The sequence below is a fragment of the Lonchura striata genome, chromosome Z (genome assembly GCF_046129695.1).
Source record: "Lonchura striata isolate bLonStr1 chromosome Z, bLonStr1.mat, whole genome shotgun sequence".
Taxonomy (NCBI): Eukaryota; Metazoa; Chordata; class Aves; order Passeriformes; family Estrildidae; genus Lonchura; species Lonchura striata.
This window is the reverse complement of record NC_134642.1, coordinates 69,376,814-69,397,124: the sequence shown is the minus strand read 5'-3', so window position 1 is coordinate 69,397,124 and position 20,311 is coordinate 69,376,814. Positions and strand designations below refer to the sequence as shown.

Here is a 20,311-nt window from a genome sequence, read left to right as displayed (position 1 = left end):
TAAAAGGGAACTTGAGGCAATTTCCTCTTGTACTTTCACTTGTTACTTGGAGGAAAAGCCTGACAGCTAAACAAGCTGATAAAACTACAAGAGTTCAAGTGCCCATAGAAGTAAAACCTGGCTTTGTAACAGTAAAATAGATACAACAAAATGTAAGTTTCGTTAGGATCTATAGAAAACACACTACTAGAAAAAATTCACAAAGATAAAATAATAATGCTTCAGTCATTTTCTTATTGCTCAAGGTTCTTAGCTACATTGTGGAGTTATATTTTGGACTTTGTAAATGGTATTGATTAGCTGTTTAAGATAAGAGAGCAAAAAGTGTCCCTCTCCATCCATGATTTTTTTCTACAGGACTTCAGCCTAGTTTTAAGTATTCACAAAGCCACAATCCCTTTTCTGCTAATGGTAATGTCCTGGGTAACCCAAAATGTTACTGCATTCCGTATCTATCTGTGCTGTAAGATAGTTACTGTGTCTTTAAGACCTGAAGCATGACTGGAACCAGACTTGCAGGGCAGCCGGGAGATGCCAATTCCTTTGAAAGGTCAAGAAACCCAAGCTGACCCCCTCTTCTGCTGAAGGAAGAGCCTCTGTTTCAAAGGGGGTTGATGTGGTGAGTTTCTGGGCTTCCAACTGTAGCAACTCAGAAAAACTTCTGTTTAGCAAACAGAAACTGTATTCCCAGTGATCTTTGCAAACTCTACGGGAAGCGAAGCTTCATCAAGGGGTTAGGCCATCCCACATCAGTGTCCACAGATCAGTTTCCCCTGCTCCTTCTCCAGCACACCAGCAGATCAGAAGGCATGAGCATCAACACCAGCGGAATCCAGCCAGTGCAAGAGGAAGTAGCAAACAGCTGTGCTGATCCCACATATGCCAGAACTTCCTATCTGTCACTAGACTTTCGTAAGCTCCGACCTTCCCAGGAGGGTTTGCTACTATCTGTTCCCTTTGTTTCTTGGTGTGCATGGTCACCCATGGCAGGTGCCACCTTGGAAAGAGCCTGACAACCACTTCCCTTTGCCCCCTGGAGGCAGTCAGCAGTGGGAGGTTGTCATATTAGGAGGCAGCACCCAGTTTGGGGTCTCCTTGTTCCCGTGGAGCTCCTGCAATTCAGCAAGTTCATATCCAGTGATTATTCACTGCTATTTTTTGCATGTTGCTGTTTCACTTGCTAGTAAACTTATTTTTTCACTTATATCCATTGGTATTGGTTCCTCACTGGTGGAAAGGGATTGGTTGAAATTAAGGGGAGGAACTTATTTTAGAATGTCTACCTCTTTGAATCGTCTTAAACCAAGACACGTAATTCATAACTAGGAAAGAAGTCACATGCCCTGGAAAATTGACAGCTTGTGCAAAATACAGGGGACCATCTGCTTAACAACACAGCGTTTCACAAACACACTGTGTTGACACTCTGTTCCGTACTACAGCCCAAATAAAAAGGACATTTAATTCAGTTCTTCATCTGTGTGATCAAACTTCTTCATGAGATTGCCTCTGTGATTTTAAAAGACTGCTTCTTCCATGACTAAAAAAGAGCTACATTGCAGAACAACCAGCCAATGGTCAGTAAATGGTAATATGTGGCCCACACAATGCAGTATGTATACACAGTGGTGGGAAGGAACCCAGCAAACTGTGCAGTTAAGGTATTCTGACTGAATAAAAGATGACAAAAATTTGTCAAAGATGTTGTGACTATGACTCAAAAACTGTCTGTGACTCAAAAAAAAGTACCTACACTTCCCAAGACACATCTAACCAGCACCCAGCAAGTTTTTCTTAATAACTAAGCTAGATCTTTTTGTAATTGAAAGGGTTTTTTTCCAAAGTTCTTCCTCTCTCCACAACTTCTCACCATTCCCAGAAGAACCCACAACCCTCACTATTACAAAGAAATTCACATCTCTCAACTTCCACTTGTAAATCTGTTTTTTCTAAGTATTTGTATTTTTGGTACACCTAGATAAAGAAGTTTAACAATTCTGTCATGGAAAAGGCCACAAGTTACATAAACTGCATATGGAGATGTTTTTTGTTTTTTTGAAGCATAAAGTCATATCAACCTAATTCTAATTTTTCAGCTGCAGAGAATATTAATGCCTTTCTGCAATTAAATCTATGTTTATATTTTATGGCAGATAATGGCAACTGGAAACTATACAAGACAGAAAAGAAAGTATTTCTTCTTTGGAATGGACTGCTATTTCTTAATTTTGCACATACAGACATAAGGACACTTTCTTGTGCTTCAAACCCTACAGAAGCACAGAAAAAGTTAACAGAAAAGGAAGACTTCTGTTGTGTCTTATCTTGTTTTATGTTCTAGGTCCATACTGCAGAAAAAGTCAATCTTTCTTGTAAAACTCAGACAAAATCATTACACATAGCAGAATTTCTAGAAAGCAAAATACAGAATGTTCATCATAATGAACTTCAGACCACTACCTAAATTAATTTACAACTAAGAATAGCAACAATCCCATTTTTTAATGTGTTTCTAGCCATTGAACTCAATACTTATTTATTGATTCAATGACTACTACTAACAAACCTTTTCTCACAACAGAGTCACCTTTGTCACCCGTATTTTCTTAGCCTTTAATCAGAAATCTAACATCTCATTCAAGTACTTTTTACTGCATAGTGAAATATCAAAACTTGGTCTATCTTGAAAAAGCAGTTAAAATATTGTTTGTAATAAGTACAGTTATTAATAAATTAATATTCAAATTTTTATTCACATACCTTTTCAAGCCAATAGGGAGATGTTAAAAATGTAGAGGATCCAAAATTTTCTCCTGCATAGGGTGATGGATATGGGTGTGGTAAATTTAGTCCCAAGTAAAGAATAAATGGTTGAGTAAAGTTAACAGCTTCTTCCTTTATCCAGTTTACAGCTTTATCAGTATTTCGCCAATCTGTTTCCATTACTCTAATCTGCTTCCTATGGCCTGTAACTTTCACCATGGGTCTTCCTTCTTGTCGAAGCAGGAAGTTAACATCCCTAGTCCAAGCTTCCACACGGTTACTAAAAATACATACACAAGTCACATACTCAACAGAAAATGTTTTCTTCACTTTTTCTCCAAGCAAAAAACATTATGAATTCCTGAAGAATTCAGTTGCAATCTACTTCCAATTCCTGCATAAAGGAGAATTGTTATTCAATTGAGCAATAATGATTGTGCATCTATTTTATACTCAGACCTTCAGCCTTTTTATGTTTGCTTCTGAATCTTCTTTCGTATTTATTATCCATTTATGTCAGAATGGCTCTTCTCACATCTACAAAATAATACTTAGAAATACCAGTCTATCTTGTGGACACTTCTCCACATTTTGGCACAGATTGACACACTATTTATTTGTAAACTAGGCCTGAGATTTTTATGTGAAAGAGTCTAATGGAAAATAACTTCACTGGTGAGGCTGCCTTTAGAAACAACATTCTGGATGAGGCTTGTAGTATTAATTAAATACACTTTAGAACAAAATTCTGTGAGAATTATTTCTCTTGTATAAATCCTATCAAACAAATAACATAAAAAAGTGTAAAGAAAGCAAGAAGGAGGGAAAACCAGCAAAATTTTAATGAAAAAATATTTTTTAACAGATTTTCCAATGTCATGGCAATTGTTATCTTTCTAAAAGACTAAAAAAGCATCTGAGCTGCAAATATCCTTGTTTCTTTGCTACAGTGAATGATGGTAGACATTGGTAAGAGGCAGACTATCTAAGACCTTGACTAATCTTCACTTTGTTCATGGCAATTTCAATATAACCAACCAAATTACAAAAGGAAAGTATAAAGCTGCTCAAAGTTTGATCGCATGCTTTTATCAAAACACATTATTAGTTTTTAAAGAGCATCTAACTAGTCTTATCCCCAAAGGAATTTTTCCAGTGCACTTTAACTTCCAGAAAAGCTATTCAGAATTATCTGTAACAATTCTTTTTATTGTTTAAACTCCTTGTTTAGGCCCACACTTTCAACCTAAACAGGCTTAAATAAATTACTTAGAACAAATTAAGGTATCTGGTTTACAGAGAAACCATGTTTCATAAACATTAAAATGAAATTATGATAAAGGAGTGTATGTGGGGGTGTGTCTAATTGCACCTATGTCACAATACTGATTTATACAGAAAAATTACTATGTAGGCCATAGGCCAGTCTGATTATTCAGTCAGACTGAGATTAAGATCAAGTTTAAAGAAGAAAATCTCCTCTTAACTAAGAAGGAAGCAATAAGTAACTCTAACCTGTTTAATATTAAAGAAAAGTCTTCTCTTTATTATTATTTCAACAAAGAACATAATTATTAATCAGTGAGATAGAGCATGTCCATAAAAACAGCACAGAATGAAGATTCCCCTACAGCCCATGGAGAAGATTGTGAGGAAGGCTGTCCCTCAGCAGTCCATGGAACAGATATCCACTTGAAGCCTATAGAGTACCCCACACCAAAGCAAATGGATATCCAAAGAAGGCTGTGATCCTGTGGAAAGCCTGCACTGGATTTCCAGCAGGACCTGCGGACCTGCAGAGAAAGGAATCCATGCTGGAGCAGGTTTACTGGCAGGACTTGTGACCCCATGGGGGGACCCACACTGGAGCAGTTTGTTCCTGCAAACAGGAGTGCATCCCATGGAAGGAACCCATGCTGGAGTACTTTGTAAAGAACATCAGCCCATGGGAAGGACTCACTTTGGAGAAATCAGTGAGGGACTGTCCTTTCAGTGGGGGAGGGACACCATACCGAAGCAGAAGAAGGTTAGGAGGTCTCCATGTGATAAGGAATGAATGGCAGAGACAATGTGTGATGAACTGACCACAGTCCCTATTCCCAAACCCTGTGAGTAGATGTGGTAGAAAATTTGGAAATTAAGCCTGGGTAGAAGGCTGGTGGAAAAGTATTTCAAGATTTGGGTTTAGTTCTCATTCCATTACTCTGGCCTCTAATTGGCAATGAACTAAATTAATCTTCCTAAGTTACGTCTGCTTTGCTGTTTACCTGAGTGATCTCTCTCAGTCCTTATCTTCACCATTGAGTCACTGTTTTTATTCCTTCCCACCACTGGAGGAGGTGGAGTCATAGAACAGTTTGTTCTCACATGCTGGCTGTGGTGTGTCCATCCAGGGTCAACCCACCACAAAAGCACATGTCTTTGAACACTTACAGCCTTCAAAAAAACCCCTCAAAACCTCTGAAATTTTGTGACAGTAGGCTTAATATTTAATTATTATAAGTATGGGGTTTTGTTCTGGTTTTCCAACACCAGGAAGTCAGGAAGTCTTAAGGCAATGCAAAAACAGTTTATGAATTTCACTTAGGGAGTAATAATAGTAGTGGAAGAAAATTACCATGTTGGGCAAAACCAGTTTCTGTATTACCTTTCAACTACAGATAAAAGCCAAAGTACAGCTGCAAAAGATATACTTGCTTCTCCATAAAGTTGCAGGACATATCTCTGCTAGGTACCTAACACAATTTCTTTTAAAGCTACTATCATTTCAACTGGAGACCGAAACCATGTGACAGCTCCCTACATGATATGTTCACTGCTGCCCTTTTAACAGCAGGAAAATCTACCAGATTACCTTATTGAATGATGTCCAGAAGTAAAGTCCAATTTCCCAAACTTCTGTGTATGGTAGCCATGCTTCTCCATGAGATCCATCCATGTTACATAACCTGGATCTAGACCTTTGAAGTTATTCCAAGATTCTGTTATATGAGTGAAAAGACCACTCCACATAGCTGGGGAAAAAAAAATGATGAGTAATTAGTATTCCCACCTATAAGGTTGAGAAGGGATTAATCTTCTCATTATTACGGAGGTAAAAAGTCCAAACTGTGATACAATAGAACAAGGAATACAAAGTATCACTCTTCCAAATCTTATTTCATCATCAATACAAGTATCAAAATTTACTCAAATAATCCCCAGAATTGCAGAAGAAGGTCCTATCTTTCCAGGTGCTATGCAATCATTAAATCAAGTTTTAATTAGATCAGAAAATATTCTTGATTTCTGAAAGAAAATGGCATGGTAGTACAGATCCTGATGAAACAATCCTGTATTTACATGTGTTTCAGAGTATTAGTTACACTTACTACAGTTGATTTAATGTGAGTCTAAAGTTAAGTATAGTTGTGGACAGAATTACAATATAGTATTTCCATAAATACAATATGCCCTCAATTTTATTCTTTATAGGTAATCTACTTCACTACGAGTTGCAGAAACAAAGTGAGAATATTAAAAAAGATATCAAGAAGAAAGGAAACCAAAGCAAGAGTTGCAAAGGAACTATAAGGAAAGATTTTTTAAGTGAGTTCCTATTTCTTTGCAGTTTATCAAGAATCATTCACTCTTTCCTGTGCTAATTAAAAGTTAAAGGTAGTCCCAAAACAGAACTAAGTCATTACACAAGCAATAGAAATATCCTGTAAGCAAAGTGCATCAACCCCACATGGTCCCTTCCCCACCCCAAGGCCATCTTTCCCGCTATCTCTTCTTGTATCATCCCTGACACCTCCACAATAGATGCACCCTCTGTTCATTGCGGGTATTCAAGCTCCTGGCTAAGCAAAAGATGTCCTGCTGGTTCAGAGCCCCATATATGAGCTCAGTAGTCACAGCTCCTTATATAATACTACACATAACTGATGAATCATTTAGTTCATTATGCATTTTCTTTCTCACAAGAGTACTAACCTGCCATTTTCAAAAACTTCTTAAAATTAAATAACATTAAATCATTGTTCTTAGCAATAAAAATTGGCTGAAAGACTCAAGCATCAAGAAAAGAAAAGGAAGGAAAGACTCAAGCATCAAGAAAAGAAAAGGAAGGCCAACTGCTTGTTCATGTCATGTCACCCACTTAAAATGTGACCATGAGAAAAAGAAACAGGGACTAGGTAATCAATAAAGGTAATATTAAAAATGTAACACTATATTTGACTGCCTTTGTCTGCTGCTTCTTTCAGTGTATGCTTTGAGAAGAGGGGGGATCTTTTTATAGCTACAGATTAAGGAAGGTCTTTGCATCAACTGAAAGACAGAAATGTTTAAGATGTAATCTTTACTGAGGAATATAGTTTCCTTCTACCTTCCTAGCAAATTCTGCAAGTGTGAAATTGAACATAATCACACTAAGTAAAGAAAAACATGCAAGTATTCAATTAAAGCTAAATAAAGATGTGTCACGTATCTAGAAGACAGGGCAACTGCTACCACTTTATTCAGCTATTATTACTCTTTGCTGAATACAGGAAAGATATTGAATGACTTTGTATTTGTATTGGGAAGAGAGAGTAGTTCTAAATGTAGTTTCAGCACTGCATGAGAACAAATTGATGATTTCTCTATAAATGCTGAAGATTTTTTAAAAATCTGAAGCTTTAGTGGAGTTTGTAAAAAGACTGGGCACCTTACACATAACTGAAAAAAGGAGAACAAAAAATAAAGGAGGAAACATAAGGAACAGAAGAGATAAACACATGAGAGAAGAATACCCCAAGAACTCAAACACAAACTGAAAAAAAAGGATTTTATTGAAAAACAAAACAAATCTCTCCCCATTAAATAATTTCAAATTTCCCATCATTACCACATATTTAAATTTACATGTGTAAGCATTTATCATATGTTTCACTTGATTCTACCTGCGCGGGAAGGACAACAAATTGGAGAGTTGGTGTAGGCATTGAGAAAGACAGTGCCATGTTTTTTCATAAAATTTATGGAAGGTAAATCCACAGTCTGATTCCCTGGCAAAAATGTCAAGCGTCCATCCTGCAATGAAACAAAAGCAACACATAAACAGCATTCATGCAAACTATTAATTAATATATTTGTTACCATGGACTGGTGTTGCTCAAGTGCTGCCAATTCTACACAGGTATGGAAAACAAGGAGTAAGACTGAATCCCAATGTAGATGTGTGCACTAGCACATATTTCTGTGAAATCATCATTGATTCCTCATCCTTTTTAAAGGTTTATCCATACCATTTCTCTGTGAATTTATTTGAAACTATGGACTGGAAAAGGGATCAGAAAGCTAAAGAAAGGCTATTTTCGCACAAAAAACCCACTCACAGTGGTTCCCTTTTGATACTTTCATAATGCTAATTTTGATGCTTTCATAATGCTTATTTAATTTTAATAACCTATTTGTGTAGACATATTTTTCGATCAGTAGCTTAAAATGATTAAAGTTTGAATAGGTAATTTTAGAGTAAAAGATTATCATCACATGAAACCAGGTTTTATGCAGAGTGCTATTATTTCATGTAATTGTGTTTTATCTGTCACTTTTATTCCTTTCCTTGGTTGAATAAGATGTGCCAATACAGCCCCAGCCTCACTGGCTCTTCAGTGAACAGATAGGCGGCAGTCCAACTGTAGTTATAATTGCAGAAAAAAGTAATTCCCAGCATTTGGTTTCTGGCAGAAATACTCTTGGATAACTCAGTATTGTAAAGAGTCACTTCATTTGGCACCAGTAGAGCTAAATGCAGCATCCTAGCCCCTGAACATAGTTCATATCAGAACATGCTAAATGAGCAACCACCTAATCTTGTATACTACTACAAATGGCATCTTGAACAAGCACTCCAGTAGGACAAACTGGAAATACAGCTGTAGTACACAATAAGAACTTGAACAAAACTTTGGGCTGAAAGTGCTCTTTACAAAGTTGTCCTGGCTGAACCCAACCAGGAAAGGTTCCTTTTTGCAGTAGCCAGAAGGGTACATGGCTAAGACATGGAGGTTATTCTGTACCAGCTCATGTCATTTTCCAGAACAGGGGAAGGGGTTCCTTCCAGGTCAAAGTAGTGTGGCAGCCAACAGGTACTGTCGGGCTCTGCATAGTATAGTGGTGAGCATTTGAATGTGAATTGCTCACCTCTCTCGTATATTTTTCTATTAACGTTATTGCTGTTAATGTTCTAGTAAACTGTTATAGCTCTGCTGTTTCTAGTAAATCGTTCTCACCCCAATCTGTGACCTTTTTCTTTTGTGTCTGCAATTTTCTGCTCCAGCCTGCTGCAGAGGAATGGAAGGGGGACAGAGAAGCAAGCAAGTGGCACATGGTTTGGAGCGATTTCATGGGGACACTAAATTGGAGAATACTAAACCATGACAAAAGTACACAACTGCTGGGCAGTCTTGTCAACAACACATTCTTAACTTTCTCCAACAAAGTCTTGTTTGAACAGCTGGAGACAAGAGTGCCTTATATTGATACTGTGATACCATATTCAGTGACACAGCAGTAAAATAACTCCATATTCTTGGTGTCACAGTATGCTCGGTACTGTGACATGACTATTGTTTCTATAGATGACAGGGTATTCAGTCAAAGTAGTAAGCATCTTGAATGGCTGCGAAGTTGGAAGCTCAACATCTATTTCTGGAAATCCATCCCCTAAGAACTGTGTAGGATTTCTAGGTTTTAAAATACCTAAGGAAATAAAAAGCCCAGACCTTTTAACAGCCTGGAGGACTTAAGCTTTTTTTTCCAGAAAAGCTGTTTGTTTCAACAGTACGCTACCCTTCTTGTTCTCTGCTAGCGATGTAATCAAAATGTTTCATCAATTTCTACCTTCAAATCCATCTCAGAAAAAAAGTTTACACAACACATTTCTTTTACTATACTCTTCTTTGTACGCACTATGCAAAGATGACACTTTTCAAAAACAGCACCTTGTTATTAATTGTTTACCTAAGAATTCCAGAAACATTGTGAGTTTTGCCTTTCTCTTTTGTAAGGGTTACTGTCGTGGTTTGACACGGAAAGAGAATTTTTTCCGGAAGGAAGAGGTCAATTTGGATATTGACCAATTGAAGGTGGACACGCCTCTGAGAACACAGAGGGGTTAAAAGCAGAATTCCCAGGAGAACTCGCTCTTTTTAGTTTCAGTCAGCGTGCAGTGCAGCCTCTCCCCTGCCCGGCCGTGGCTGGGTGGGGAGGGGAAGGCCCATGGCCTGACTGAGGTGGGCCCAGGGGTGGAGGGACTGGAACCGGGCTGGCCCCTGCAGATGGAAGGGTGGAAGAAATCTGAGATGTCTCCGTTCTCCCCACCAGAGTTTCTCTCCGGAGAGGGAGAGAGAAAGAGACAGCGGCAGTTCTGCCAGCAATTCCACCGCGAGGAAGGAGGAGCGGGGGCGGAACTGCAAGGTGTCCAGCAGTCGTGTGGGAGCCGCAGTCTGGGCATCGAGCCATCCCTGGGAGTTCGGACTTTTAACCCTTCCTTGAGAAATTAAAGCTTTGTGAATTTTCCTGTCTCCTCTTTTAGTTTGAAAGAGAGGAAGAGAGAAAACTTAGACCCTGGGATGTTAGAAGGAGGAATTCTAGATGGGAGGGGGACAAAGAGTGGCTTTTGGCTGGACTTTTCCGTGTTAGCCACAACCTGAACTAATCTTCTCCTCCAAGAGAAACTGTGTTTTAGGAAGATGCTAGTAAGTCAAGAGACCTGCTTCAGCTGAGAAAAAGACAAAAGTAGAGTGAACGGAGAAAAGGTTAGGGAGTTTGTGATGGCGCCCCCGCTCCTGGAAAGGAAAGAGAAGAAAGAAAGATCTCTATTCTTGAACCCTCAGCCCCAGGGGAAATGGAAAAAATAGGGGGGACTGCGGTCCCAAACATTGAAAAACTGAACTGTTGTTTTCCCCCCTCTTGGCAGGACATCCTTGAAACGAAAAATCCTAAAAGCAGTCTGTCCATCCATGGATTAATGGTAAGAGCACTGTGCATAAAAAAGAAAAAAGTCACCATAGCAAACTTTTCTCCGGGCAGTGCCATGTGTGACATGGAAGCACAGGATGTGGAGTTGTGTTTTCTTGGGGGGTTTGTGGCACAGGAAAGACTCTGTTCCCTCGAAGGGCTAAATATCAATTGTCTGGAAGGTAGAAACCTGATTAGAGCCCAGATTGTGTCTCACTGTAGTTTGTTAGAGTTGGGTGGTGGGAGGAGGAATGCTTTGCAAAGTTTTCATTTAATCTTTGTGTAGTTTTTATTTTATTTTCCCTTCTTTTTCCTTTTTGTAGTAATACCTTAATAAAGTTTTTTTCCTATTATTAAACTTAAGCCTGCTTTGCTCTATTCTAAATTCTACTTCACAGCATTCAAGGGAGGGGTCACATTTTCATAGGGGCACTGGCATTGTGCCAGTGTCAAACCATAACAGTTACCTCATTAATCTCTGTAATATTGTTTCTGAGAATCTTCCCGCTTAAAGGAGACATATAAAAGTTCACCTAATGTTTGTCTGCAGCATCTGCTAGCATCTGGATATAAAACAGACATTGACTAGCCCTCAGGATCTTAAATACTGTAATTTTAACTATTGGTAAATAGACTTTTAGCAAAAGCTGAAAATTTGGAGAAAAAGACACGCATTATTTTGGAATATTAAGAGAGACTATTTACTGAAAATAAAATTAACAGAGAAGGAAGGAAATCAATAAAGAGCTATTACATAAATAAAGAAGGAACTATTTCTTTATCTTTGAAATCACAATGAATGTGTTTAAAGATAGGGTTTGAAAAAAGATAATACATGTTTACCAAATATTAAATATAATATAATGTTTAATTTTAGGAAAAATTCATCCTAAGAAAAACAGGCAGCAGGCAAGAAGCCAACGGCTTTTATCTGTGCAGTCAGATAGAAACCCAAGGGATCAAACTTCCTCAATAGTGAAAGAGAAGTGATGAAACGTGAAAGCACCTGGAGCTTAACACCACGGAGCTTATGTCTGATTCCACAAAGTGTTAGATGAGTTAGAGTAATAAAGGCTCCTCAGAGTAAAACACATCAAAGCACTTCCAGTGTGCTGGTGGGCACAGCGAGAAAACTGTGAAGATACTGCAAGGATTATATTTGTGAGTGGAAAAATTTGCGTCTGAAGGGTAAACCAAATACATTAATAAATCACTGTAATGAAGCCGCTAGATGCCTACTGCTATAGATATGTCTGACCAGTTTACTGTGTTGTTATACCTTTTAGGCGCCTCAATAAACCAATATTTGGTGCTCACTAAGTCAGTAATTTCATCTGTGATTCTAGAAAGTCGCTATCCCATTTGCTGTGGAGAGTAGCAGGGTTTAGTGACCTTGCTTGCCATTAGGCTTTTCAAGCGAACCGAAGAGTAATTCACTTTACACACCAGCCCCGTTCCAGTGGCGGCTGCCCTGCCACCCAGTCCTGCTGGCACGCCCCGCTCCGGGGCCACAGGCTGTATCACAGCAGGCGGTGGGAGCAACCTGCGCAGAGGTTTTCGGCTGCTGTGAAGGCTGTGATGTGAGCACGGGGCAGCCTTTCGGGAAGGGGCTGCGCTCGGTTCGGGGACCGGCGCGACCCCCGGGCCGGAGCGCCCCGCCGCACGGCCGCGCCTCCCGCGCAGCCAGCTCCCGCCTGCGCATGCGCGGCCTCTGGCCGGGCAGTGCACCCCCCCGGCCGCGCTGCCTCATCCCCGGCAGTTCCGTCCCGGCCACCGCCAAGGATGGCCCCCCACCCCCAACCCTTACCGGTGAGGGCGCCCTTCCGCGCCCCGATCACTCACCAAGGAGTCGCAGGCCACCAACACCACGTTAGATCGGGGCTGGTCCCCCGGGGCAGCGGGCCGCGGCCTTGCTCCCGCCCTGGCGGCCGTGAGGAGCAGCGCCAGACCGGCTAGCCCCAGCGGTCTGCCGTCTTGCATCGCCCTGGCCTGCAGCTCTACCCGAGAGCAGCGGCAGCTCCGAAAGCAGATTCCGTGTCTCTGGCCACAACGTAAGAGTTGAGGCTAGCCGCTGACTGCGGCCTACAACTCCCACAGTGCCCATGGCGGCGGCCTGTAACTCCCAGCATGCCCCGGGAGCGGAAGTGCGTCTCCTGCGGTGCCGCAGGTCGCGGTGCGGCGCTGCCCCTCGGCGCGGTGGGGCCCGGCCGGGAGCGGCGGCGGCTGGAGGTGCGGCGGGAGCGGCTGCCGGGTGGTCGGTGGCGGGTGGCGACGCGCCGTGCCGAGCCGTGCTGGCCTGGCTCGGCCCGCCTCGGCTTTCCCTGCCGGCCTGCGGGCGGGGATTGCCTCCCCAGGCGGTTCGCCGCCCCATCCGCGGGTCCCCGACCCCCCCCGCAGGCCGGGCTAGCTGGCCTCGCTCTGCGGCCGCTGTCCAGTTTTGCGAAGGGCTGTTTTGCCTGTAGGTGACGGTGCGGCGGTGCCCGCGGTGAGGTGCCTTTGTGGTGGCCGAAGCATCTGTTCCCTCGTAGGAAGCAAATTTATTTCCAGGAGCCGCTGAGCAATGCAAGTCCGACAGATTTCTTTATAAGTTCTGAGGAAATCTGAAATTTGATGTTATTCTATGTCCAACCATTCCTTTATTTTTGCTTTGCAGCTTCTAAAAAGTTATTTTGTTCTTCTGCTAGTTGCTTTTTTCATCTTTTTTGGTGCTGGCAGCAGCAGTGTTGTTTCTCAGTTTCATCCTATCTCGGCAACTTTGACTCTGGTGTTTCTAAAGTTCAATGTGGTGTACAACATACACCAAAATAGTGCAAGGTTGTGTTAAAAAGCGTGAATGCCTCTTTGCTGTGTGCCTAAATGCTTTTTTGATTCATGGCAGTTGGTCAGAGGCAGAATCTGCTGTAATTGTGTGTGAAGGGCGGGCCACACCAGGATGTGACAGATAGCCATGGTGCTGCTGTAGAAAGCACACAAGAAAAACCCCGATTCTTGCCAGCCACTGGAACATATTTCTCGGGTAATAGGGTTCTTAAGCACTTAAGCAGGGTTCACTGCGTAGTTTCTTTTTGAACAGGAGCTGCTATGTGTAGCGTGTTTTCTCCTAAGTCTAACTACAGGCTCTTAAAACACCTCTTCTTTAAATTTATCTTAATCTGTAAAAATAGTTTCATTCTTGGATAGCTACTTTGTATCTCTTTGGAACTGTACTTTGTAACTCTTTGGAATAATGACCGAATCCTGCGCTGGAGCAAAATGTGAGTTGTTTTAACCATGCCATCTTTTTAATCATTTTGGCATACTGCACTATATTTCTCTGTTTAAAATAACCTCTGTGCAATAAAGGTATAAACATTTCATACGTGTCAGAATATCTGTTTTTACAAAAACTGATAATATTTTCTTTGTATTTAGCAGCCACAATGTCAAATAAGGAGGTGAAGGCAGCATTAAAGAATGCTAGAGATGCAATAAGAAATAAACAGTATAAGGAGGCCTTAAAATATTGCAAGGTAATTAATTTTATACTTGGAAGGTAAGTTTGGGGCTTTTTGCACATTTTGTTATTTTTCCCATACCTCTACAGCTATATAATAGTGCAGAGCATAGAGTACCTTATTGAAGTGATAGCTGAGATGGATTTTCAGATTTAACTTGATTGATTATTTATGTTAGTTTCCCACATGTAAACTTTCATTCCTTTTCCTTTTGAATTTGTTTACGTGTGGCAATAAGAGTATTAAATTGAGAATGATAGAAATAAAAATCCATTTTTAATCCAGACCTCCTGTGAGTGCTTTAATTGCTGAGCTGGAAATGCAGGTTACTAGCTCAACACTTCAGGAATAAAGCATCCTCTTGCACAAGAAATTGAAGTTACTAATCTTAGCATCTTCCTTAAAATTACTTAACTTCTAATATTGCCATATAAAATAATCCACCAAACTGTAGTGATAAAACTCAGTACATGAATTTATGAGTTACATTTCTTTAATCTGATTTACTTAAAATTGTGTACTTTTAGGCAGTTTTGAAGCAAGAAAAAAACAACTACAATGCTTGGGTGTTCATTGGCCTGGCAGCTGCTGAGTTAGAGCAGCCTGATCAAGCCAAAGGAGCATACAAGAAAGCTATTGAACTTGAACCAAACCAGTTACTGGCATGGCAGGTATGTGAATATTCACTTTTTGTTTCCCTCAGAAGCATCACTATGGAGTTAAATATAGGAATAAAGCAGAGTTAAGACTTACATCTTGTTTTCTTGAGGCCCTTAAGTTCCACAGAAGCTTTGGAGTAGATGAAGTTCCTGTTAGTTGTGTGTCCAATGTAAAATCATGGTGAAGTTTATTTTCAGTAGATTTGGGTTTGTATTTCTTGTGTAGACTATACAGCTGAGACATGCAAGGGAGAACATGGATTGAAACAAATACATAAATAAATGTGTCCACATAAAAATTTCTGTGCTTGTAGCTCAAGAAGGACTTGACAGTTCTTCTCTTACAGAGAGAAAATGTTTTATCTAGTAATCTATTTTTCCAGCTTTCAGCATCAAGGGGATTGTTAATGAATGTTGTTGTTACTTGAAAGCAAAAGTATGCATTTAAAAGAGCTGTGTGGTGTGTGCATTAAGAGCCTATTGCAATATAGATTTACAACCTCCAATTTTTTTATGTATTGATTCATGGAACATAACGTTTCATACTCTGTTGCTGATATCAACAATCAATGCTTTTCTAAGATAATAAGGATTTTAGTATTTTCAGTATAAATGCTATTTTAAAATATAACTCTTGGGGCCTGAATTCAGTGTAAGTTGTAGTATCCTCACTTTTGCAATTAGATTCTGGCTTTCTTAATACAATACTTGGGGATATATATATATATATATATATATATAATTATGTATTTTGCATACTGTATATACAAATATAGTTATAATGCCTAGAGAAGTTTTATATTGTTTTTTGTGCAGACAAGATCAAGTAATAGATACAAGAATTGTTGGTATTAGTTTAGAAAGTGAAGAAAGCTGTTTACTTAATATAAGTAGATTGAGTGGGCTGTGCAGAATTCTGCACAGTGATTACTGCCTTAACACTTGACCCTATTGAAGGCAATGGAATAGGTTTTGTATACAGAACAGCTATCTCTCTCATAAAACGTAAGCATTGTCATCAAATCTTACTTCCTTTACTTCTTTTTGTTGTTTTGTTTGATTTTTTTTTTCTCCTTAAGGGATTAGCAAATTTGTATGAGAAACCCAACCAAACAGATGTCAGAGGAGACTTAGTGGATGTTTACCAAAAACTCTTGGAACTTTATGAAAGGTAAAGGATATTGAATGCCATACATTCAGTTACAAGATTTCCAGTTCAGTGAATGCCATTGGTGATGTACAGCATAGACTTTGGGTTTTTAAAACCTTCTCACATCAGTCCTTTGGCCCTTTTGGTAAGGTTTTCTCTGCTTAGGTAAGGTTTCTTTTTCCTGTTCCTTTTGGTAAAGCAAAAAACTCTCGTAGTTTACTTGTACTTGAGGCTAGTACTTTAGGGAATTCCGTGTTATCCTATTCCTGTCCAAACTCACAGCCGTGCAGCATTTATCTCTGATGGTTCATTGCCTGCATTAATAAGAAGGCTTATTTTTCACTGCTTTAAGATCACAGAATATGTGCCATGTAATTAGTAGAGGCACAGTTTTAAACAAATCTAACTTCACTGTCACTGTAGTTGACTGGAGTGTTTGGTTTTTCCCTTATTTTGAAAACTGATCAAGAAGTCCCTAAAAGCAATTTTTTTTTTTTTTACTCAGAGCAGCAATGAGTAAAACTTATAGGGTGATTTTTAGTATCTATTCTGTATATTAATTTGACAACTGAACTTACTGAAAATTATTTGTCAGAATTTGATAAACATTGCACTGTTACATGAAAAACTTAGCTTGTTTGGGGGAATTTTCTTCCTTTCTAGTGGAGACAAGCAGAAATGGTGTGATGTATGTAACAAGCTTGTGGAACTATACCATCAAGAAAAGAAATATTTGGAGGTAGGTCAAACATTTTCTTACTTCTGACAATCATTTTCCATTTAATCTAACTACTTTTCATCAAGGAATCCCAACTCTTATGGGCCACAGACCACTTAAGATCTCCTTGTGGACCACCACCAGGAAGAACTGATTTTAACTGTATTTTGTCTTTTCCACTGGGTGAGACTTAGATGCAATCCATTAAACTGACAGAACTGGCAGAGACTATTAGTATTGAGACTGAAAGGGCAGAATATCATTCTTCTGTTGTATTTCTAGAAGTCAAAAATGGTATCAAATGCACATTTATGTGCAGTATGTGTGAGTCAAGTGTCCTTTGCCTGGATTGGCTGGTGCTACATGATGATGATCCTTTGACTGGTGGGGTGATCCCTTCCTAGGCTGTTACTTAAGCTTCATTTTAGAGGGTAAGGTGGGATATGTACACAACCTGAACTCAATTGCATATGTCTTATGTACTGCATTCCCAACACAATGATAAGGACATGAAAAGCCTCTTCAGAGCAGCACAAGCTTTGCAGAAATCATTGTGACTCTAGTCAGTACCACAAAGTGAAGTTGTTAAATGTCTTCTTGGTTCAACAGTAATGTTTCCTGCAAGCTCTATAATATTGCTACAGAATGTATATTTTGGAGGCATGCAGTTCACTTTGCTCTTTGCAAAGGCTATTTTCTTATATGGTGGTGCATGATTGTACTCCATGTCAGCTTCCCACCTCTCCTCCAGCAATGGAACATTAAAAATTTTACATAGTGCAGAGTGTGGGGCAGAAAGCTACCAAAGCCTCATTGTACACCAGCTTCTTAAATTAAATTTAATGCTGATAGTTTAGCATATGAAGGCATACTTATTCTATATGGCAGAAGAAACTGAAGTTAGCCTTCAGGATCCTATTTTTTCTTTCCAGTTCTGTTGACTTTTTAATACTGGAATTTCAGTGTGGACTGCTGCTTTTGTTCTCTTTCTGTTTGTAGTGATCTAGACCTTTAGGTCTACTTTTACTGTTGATTTCCTTCAGGAACCAGAGTCAGAATTAATATACTTATAATGTTCTCTAACTTACTGTACCTTGGAAGGTAGAAAGGTCCCACACAATTTGCTATTTATTTAATCAGAAAGCAGGTAAATCTGGGTTACTGTAAATGTTACTGTTGTCTACCCTAGAGTGATAGAGTTTGATACCAAAGGGTATCAAAGGGTACCCCCAAGGATGAGGGGTTCTACTGTGTCTGTGCACTTGTGGCAAAGAAATAGGATGGCAGGATCTCCTTTCTGAGCAAGGACGGAAGTAAGATAATGGGAGGACATCTGGCTTAGGAATGCAGCTGCTGCCTAAACAAGAGTATAAAAAGACTGAACCAGAGGAAGGATTTTTGTTAATAAGCAATTATAATATGTATATGGTGACGGTGTATAAGCAACACATTTGCAGAGGATCAGAATGCACGCCAGGTGGAGCAGTCCTCCTTGCATCCCTTACCCAGTAAACAATGCCAATTTCTAAAAAGCTACACTGGTGTTAAGGAGCTAATTTACCCAGTTTTCAGCAAATTTTGGTGACAAGTTGACTGCTTGTAACGGACTTTCAGCTCTTTAAAGAATAATGAGCATGGATCATTTGTTTCTGTTGACAGGTGGCTGAAACTTGGCAGAAACTAATAAGGATGAAACAGGAGGAAGGTGCAGAAAAGGCTGAGCTTCATCACCTCTGGAAGAAGATGATCCAGTTACTGAAAGACAGTACAAAGAACCAGGATAATAATACTGGACAGTTGGTAATGTTTCTCACTCCTTATTCAGCTAGGTACATGTATATGTCCAGAGCAACTAGTAATTGAAGGTTGTTTATCTGAGTTGACTGTCTCAATGTTCAGAGATACTAAACTTCTGAGGGAAAGTTGGGCAGTTTTACCTTCTGACAGAAACAGCAACTATGCAGCAGCCTGAGCTGAGCCTTAGGTGCAGTGAGTCACCTAAGTTCTTCACAAATTGTTCTAGCATGGTTTATCCTACAGGGTGTAGTCCTTCAGTATCAGTCTGCATGGGTCCTTTTTTTGCTCTCGCGTATTCTCACTCCTCTCTCTGCCTGTAATAGCTGTTGCACTGGTTTCTTTCCCTTGTTGAATCTGTTACCCCAGAGGCACTCCCAGCATTGCTGATGCTCTTGTCCTTAGCCAACAGCATGTCTGTCTTGAAGCCAGGTAGCATCAACTCTGTTGGACATGGGGAAATTTTCTAGCAGCTTCTCATAGAGCCCTCTCCACTTGGCCTCCCACTAGCAAAGTTTTGCCACACAAAACCAATACAGATGTTCTTCAAAACAACAAACTTCCCCCTGCTTTCAGACAAGTAGGAAGAGATGGATTTGTGAGGTTTTTCCATTTCTTTGTAGCTATTCTTTATCTGAGCTAGGAATGTCTTAGTTCATTTTTTTTTCTGCTTTAGATATTAAACTTTAAGTTGTTAGGAAAGTGTCAAAGCTGATTGAAACCAAACAGAACAATCATGAGTTTTATTCATCCTGTGTTCTCTGTGGACAAAGTTAATTTTGTTTTCTCTGATTTATCTATGTTCTTGGAAGATTAACCTCCTTCAGCATGAAAGGTGGAAATTTCTCATCTCCAGTCCACTAGATAGCAGTGTTTCAGAAAGCAAAAAATACAAATAGAAGTTATTTCAGATGGCAGAAAATTGGATCTGGATCTCTGCTTTTGAGAAGGCAAAGGTTTTGACTTACAAGCTAGCATAGAAAAGGGGTGCTTCAGGCAGCACTGCTTTCTTTTTTGGAAAGAAAAAATAACTTTAAAATATTTTTAAAATAGCATAAATTTCAGGAATAGGTTTCACTTGCAAATCTACAGCTTACTGCAGTTTTGAATAAAGCACCTGAACCTGGAAGGATGTGGACTTGACAGCAACCGACTTCAGTTTTTCTCTAGTGACAAGATACGTACAACTTTCTGTTTAGCATGCTTGCTTTGTAAGCCTGCACTCTGGTGCCTGTGTTCCCAATATCTAAAGAGTCAAGAAAAAAAAGACTAGACGTCTAGACCAGAGTGGAGAAAAAGGCTGACAGCTAACCTCACAGGATAGTAACCTAATTTCCTTCTTTGAACTGGGGTTAGGTTTGAAGAAGAATGTATGTTTTTAAAAATTTTACCTTCCTTATACCATCTCACATTTTGTGTTATCATATTATTGCTTCATCTTGTACTCTACAATTTAGATGCTGAGTGCTGCTTCATGATAAGAAACCTGCTTCATGTCTTTCTCTGTTCATAACACTAGTATAAACTTTATGAGTAGAACCTAGGTGATAACATGTAACTGTCCACTTTAATATGGAAGGGTTGGAAAACATGTCCTCTAAGGAGCAGATAATTTTGGGTTTTCCTAGTTTGGTGGAGACTGAGGGGTGCGCTCTTACTGTCTGCAGCTTCCTGAGCTGGGGAAGTGGAGAAAGAGGTGCTGAGCTATTCTTTCTGGCATCTAGTGATAGAATGTGTGTGGCTG

The 20,311-nt window shown here is 39.8% G+C and overlaps 2 protein-coding genes and 1 long non-coding RNA gene across 6 annotated transcripts in view; 2 read left to right on the top strand and 1 right to left on the bottom strand.

Moving 5' to 3' along the window:
• Positions 1 to 12,867, bottom strand: part of ARSK (arylsulfatase family member K) — a 34,251-nt gene extending 21,384 nt beyond the window's left edge. The window contains exons 1-4 of the mRNA XM_021541529.3: positions 12,595 to 12,867; positions 7,689 to 7,818; positions 5,618 to 5,777; positions 2,761 to 3,043 (exon numbers count right to left, since the gene is read on the bottom strand). Of these exons, the coding sequence (XP_021397204.1) occupies positions 2,761 to 3,043; positions 5,618 to 5,777; positions 7,689 to 7,818; positions 12,595 to 12,732 (711 nt within the window). The 5' untranslated portion in view covers positions 12,733 to 12,867. The remainder of the gene's footprint in view (positions 1 to 2,760; positions 3,044 to 5,617; positions 5,778 to 7,688; positions 7,819 to 12,594) is intronic.
• Positions 9,778 to 11,978, top strand: LOC144248380 (uncharacterized). Its single transcript, XR_013341719.1, has 3 exons — positions 9,778 to 10,025; positions 10,712 to 10,765; positions 11,630 to 11,978. It is a non-coding gene; the product is annotated as an uncharacterized LOC144248380 (long non-coding RNA).
• Positions 12,868 to 12,901: 34 nt separating the features above from the next.
• The window catches only part of SKIC3 (SKI3 subunit of superkiller complex), a 48,082-nt gene continuing 40,672 nt past the window's right edge, over positions 12,902 to 20,311 (top strand). Inside the window, exons 1-7 of one of the 4 annotated variants that reach the window (XM_077790132.1) lie at positions 12,907 to 12,981; positions 13,215 to 14,006; positions 14,164 to 14,261; positions 14,774 to 14,917; positions 15,985 to 16,076; positions 16,719 to 16,794; positions 18,433 to 18,573. In XM_077790132.1, coding sequence (XP_077646258.1) covers positions 13,979 to 14,006; positions 14,164 to 14,261; positions 14,774 to 14,917; positions 15,985 to 16,076; positions 16,719 to 16,794; positions 18,433 to 18,573 — 579 coding nt within the window. In that variant the 5' untranslated portion in view covers positions 12,907 to 12,981; positions 13,215 to 13,978. Of the gene's footprint in view, positions 12,982 to 13,141; positions 14,007 to 14,163; positions 14,262 to 14,773; positions 14,918 to 15,984; positions 16,077 to 16,718; positions 16,795 to 18,432; positions 18,574 to 20,311 lie in introns of those variants that run through there. The other 3 variants (XM_021541531.2, XM_021541534.2, XM_021541533.3) reach the window with 3 other exon arrangements.